This window comes from Xyrauchen texanus, chromosome 36 (assembly GCF_025860055.1).
Source record: "Xyrauchen texanus isolate HMW12.3.18 chromosome 36, RBS_HiC_50CHRs, whole genome shotgun sequence".
Taxonomy (NCBI): Eukaryota; Metazoa; Chordata; class Actinopteri; order Cypriniformes; family Catostomidae; genus Xyrauchen; species Xyrauchen texanus.
This window is the reverse complement of record NC_068311.1, coordinates 2,564,799-2,569,798: the sequence shown is the minus strand read 5'-3', so window position 1 is coordinate 2,569,798 and position 5,000 is coordinate 2,564,799. Positions and strand designations below refer to the sequence as shown.

General features: G+C 35.7%; 1 protein-coding gene across 3 annotated transcripts in view; it reads left to right on the top strand.

Moving 5' to 3' along the window:
- Window positions 1-5,000, top strand: part of LOC127629638 (diacylglycerol kinase delta-like) — a 49,057-nt gene that overhangs the window by 16,930 nt on the left and 27,127 nt on the right. For all 3 annotated transcript variants that reach the window (XM_052106770.1, XM_052106769.1, XM_052106771.1), the window contains 2 exons: window positions 4,161-4,265; window positions 4,806-4,938. In XM_052106770.1, the coding sequence (XP_051962730.1) occupies window positions 4,161-4,265; window positions 4,806-4,938 (238 nt within the window). The remainder of the gene's footprint in view (window positions 1-4,160; window positions 4,266-4,805; window positions 4,939-5,000) is intronic.

Here is a 5,000-nt window from a genome sequence, read left to right as displayed (position 1 = left end):
ATGTCACCTGTAGCGGAGTACAATTTGTTGTTGATACGACAAAGCAATCAATATGTTATCCAAAAACATCTCCAAACAAATAAAAGATAATAATTGCACATAAGAACTAATTACACATGCAAACACAACAATGACTAAAGGTTTGCATAGCATGCAGACATGATTTTAGTCATGAGATTTCACAGAGTGAGTTTCATTCTGTGCCATTTGAGTCGTCATTGAGTCTGTGTCATGTACTTGGCGCCATCTCCTGGTGGCCATATGTTATTACAGTAATTGATCCCATGACTCTCTGCCCAAATATGGAGGACTATCACCATCGGTTGGAGCAGTTTGAACCCATTCTGATTGGTTTAGTGTTTCATGATGCTACAACCTTTCTGATGATGTCATCTGATCCAGGAAAGCTAACGTGATTGTAGCTAGATAGCAAGATGCGCTCATTGTGCTTCATGTGGATTATCTAATGATCTATGCATCTGATTATCTTGTGTGTGGACTTGTTTGAAAGATAATCACCTCCTCTAAGTAATCGTATGAGATATTTTATGTTCTGTTTATTTTTCTGAAGTTATAAGCGGCAAATTTGCAACAACCGTTCACATGAAACATGGATGTCAAAGACGTATACTTGGCTATTACTCACTATATTTTTGTCTGTGAGTAAAACAAATAGGCTGGTTGTGTTGTACTCTTTAAGAGCTTTCCAACAACATATGACACATGGCTGTTTGATGAGATGGATGTTTTTACCAATTTGAAAAAAATATGAAAAGCGCAAAATAAATGCAAAAATATCAAAACGGACACTTCTGATTTGTCTGCAAATTTCAAAGCACTGGTTCAGTTTTGGTCATTATATGTACATGCATTGGAAAGTAGAGCTTCTAAGCTTTCAAATGATACCCATTTTGTGTTGGTCAAGATTGTAGTTTGAATGGAGGCTGGTTCCCCCCGAAAAGGTCAACCAGTGGTTTGGGTTTGAAGCGGGACTATTTGGCCAATCAAAGGGAAACCTGTTTGAAAAGTCATTATATACACTAGTGGCGACACGCTTCATCTTTAGCATGCTGTGATAAAGCCTGCACTGATTGTCAGATTAGTTAGAAAGAGATATTTCATCATCTGCATTATTGGATTAGTACAGCCGCGGTGTGTTGAAGTGTTAAACAGGATGTGTTCGGCTTATGTAACCAAACCCAAACAGCTTTTTCAGCTGCATGATCGTCGTTACGATAGTTGTGCTAATGTTTGTGTTCGTGTAAGTGATAAAAGTAGCTTATAATGCACACCAAAGACATTTACCAGATGTGCGCTGTCTGTCTGATCGTGTGTGTCACTTGAGATGGATGTGTCTGTATATTTGAGTTCTTTTTATGAGGCTGCTTGTGTACTCCTTTGCGAAATAAATAATGTGATCTGTTTGGGAGTGTGTGTGTGTGTGTGTGTGTGTGTGTGGTCGTGTGCTAGCGGAAGAAAGGCGCAAGTTATTTTTATCCATGTGGGAACAGAAGGATCTTTGTTAGCAGCTGGAGGAAACCGAATGGAAGTTGACGTCCGAGCAGGCACACACACACACACACACACACACACACATGTATGCGCACACAAACACATGCATGCACGCACACACGCATGCATGCACGCGCACACACACATGCATGCACGCAAGCACATACACTGTTTTAGGACTTTGAATGCAGTTGTATTTATTAAAGGTACACACACACACGATTGTATGTGCTTGCGTGCGTGCTAGCATATGTGTGTGTGCACGTGCATGCATGCGTGTGCGCGCATGCATGTGTTTGTGTGTGTGCGCATGCATGTGTTTGTGTGTGTGTGTGTGTGTGTGTGTGTGTGTGTGTGTGTGTGTGTGTGTGTGTGTGTGTGTGTGTGTGTGTGTGTGTATATATATATATATATATATATATAATTATTCCCATTTGGAATGATATATAATACTCTATATATTAATACATTTTTTAAATTTATAATTATTTGTATGTATTATTTGAACCAAACAGCCACTGTAGAAGTAGATTCATTTGATTATTGCTCTTTTGATTTAAAATCATTTTATATTTACATTAATCAGATGATTTTTAATCATTTTCATTTATATGCAGCAAAACTTAAATTTTAAAACGTACAAATTTAATAATAAACTGTTATATTAGGGGTCAATGATGTGAATAATTTTTTTTTTTTTTATAAAAACAGATATATAAAAATTAGGGCTGTCAATCGATTAACATTTTTAATCGAATTAATTACATGGTGTCCAGATTAATCGCGATATATAAATATTTGCTGAGAAAGCCCTTCATATAACAATAACTCAATATATAATTAATATACATATTTATATCAATATATAATTATTAGAGCTGTCAATCTAAATTTTCTTTAATCGAATTAATTACATGGTGTCCCTTTTAATTAATCGTGATTAATCGCATATACAAATATTTGCTGAGAAAGCCCCTCATATATCAATAACTCAATATATAATGATTATACATATTTATATCAATATATAATTACACATAGTTATCATTAAATATTTAAAAAATTGTGTATATATATATATATATATATATATATATATATATATATATATATATATATATATATATATATATAATTTATTATATTATCAGTGACACTGTTTTGATTTCCTTTCTCCTGAATTTGTCGTTCAGCCCACTCCTGGTGAACAAGGTTTGGATTTTTCATTCGCCAGTGTGGAGGGCGGCCTGTAAGACGTCTCGGAGTGATATATGACAAGAATTTGGACATCTAGACGTGCGTTTGAAGAAGCATGTGTGATTATATTTTGAAGAACCAAATTCGGGTATTTCACGCGCTTATAATTTTGCTCATCTACCCACAACAGGCGGGTGACCTGTAAGACCTCATGATGTTAGACACAACTGTCGGATTCGCTGTTTGCAAGAATAACATCTATAACGTCTATGAGAATGCAGCAAATGATCTCCAATCATCTCGTGAGTTGTTCGAAGTTTAGTTTGTTTTATTTCCACGGGGCAGTTCGCTCTTACGTATTGTGAACGCAACTCTGCAGGTTCAGTAATATATACAGGTGTGTTTGTATTAAAGAAACGGATGAAAGTAATCATAACTTAATATGACACTTTGAACCTAAAATGTTGTTATATTATCTTTTCTTTAGGCTGCATACACTGTATTACCGAAACGCAATACAAACACAATCGGCGCATTATTTGGGGAATTTATTAGACTTTTTTTATTATGATGATTATTATAATTATCTTTACATTTATAAATGTGCTTCGTTCTTATACGATTTTTTAAACACTTCCTTATTTTAATTGCTATTTTCGTTTAGTTTAAAGTGCCATTTGAATTTAGAAATGTCTTTTTTGTTTAAGTTTTTCAAGTTTCAATAATTTCATAGAATTTTTTTTGACCCTCGGCAGGGGTGTTGAGGGTATAATCGAATATCGCGATTTATTATTATTTTTTTTTTTATCCGATTATAGTTAAAATACAGTTATAATTCTAACAATATAATTATATAATTATTATAGTTATACTAATAATTTTATTTTATTGATTTTTTTATTCGTTTTTTATTTTTATTTATATATTCGTTTTCGCTCTTTCGAAAAAATGCATCAACCAAATTTTTTTAAATTGGGTCCTTTGTGTTTCCGACCCCTTGGTTTAAAGGGGGTCCTCAAGACTGTGAAGTTTTATGTCACATATTTTTACATTTTACTAAAGTTCATTTTGAACTTAAATCAGAGACCTTATTAAAACATCTCTCTCTCTCTCTTTCTCTCTCTCTCTCGCAAACTGGTCTAATGGTGCTCTGTAGGAAACGTAAAGGCCAAAGAAGCACATGAAAATCAACGTGATGTTCACAGTATTGCTTGATTTTTAAAGTACCGTTAAAACCTTTGTTATATAACAAGAGACCTTTGGTAGACGTTTGTGTGTGTGTGAATTGGACAGTGAGTTTTCTGTTCTCTTGGATCAGTTTGTGATAGGAGCACATGGTTCTGATGCCCCGAGCTCTTTCTAAAAACACACACGAATACATTTAAGGGTCTGTGTTGATACGATTTCTTCAGTTTCACATGACCGACCCCTGAGTTTCTCTCCGTCTGTAGGTAATCACTCCGTGTCGTCGGTTGATTTTGTGCGCTGAGAATAGGAAAGAGATGGAGGAATGGATCGCAGCACTGAAGAGCGTTCAGAACAGGGAACACTTTGAGGTGAGTGTGTTTGTATTCACGCTATAGAGTCTCACATAAAGGCTCGTTCCTTTCTCCATAGGTGCTTTAATTTTAACAGTAGCTTCTAAACCTTTAAAGACAGACCCACCATGAGCTCAAAGGTTGTCAATCGGTGGTATATGCTTCTTTTAAAGCCATAAGTCCAGGTTATTTCAACTTCAACGGTGTTTAATAGCTGAATTCGTGGTGGTGAACTACATTACCCATAATTCTGAAGAGAGATCCACCAATCAGAGTAGTGCTCCGCCCACTCATGACTCGCTTTCCCTACACTGAATAAAATGCATTGTTGCTATACCTATAGTCAACAACTTTAAATCAATAGTTTTATATATTTACATTGTTTTTAATTTGATTGTCATTTGCAATGCATCATGGGATTGTAGTTCATTCCCTCATTAAAGACAGTAAGTACACAGTCTTGTACCTTTGTGTCTTTGGCCGATTTTTAAACACTTTTTGCTTTAGTGTGCATGTGTTTATGTTGACTGGCTCTGATTGGTTGTTTGTCTGCTATAGTCCACTCAGTTCAGTATGGATCACTTTTCGGGGATGCACAACTGGTACGCCTGCTCACACGCTCGCCCCACGTACTGTAACGTCTGCCGGGAGGCGCTGTCAGGGGTCACCTCTCACGGACTGTCCTGTGAAGGTTTGTCAGTGTTTATAACATGTTTAGATTTGATAAACAGTGTTTCATCATGATAAACTGCT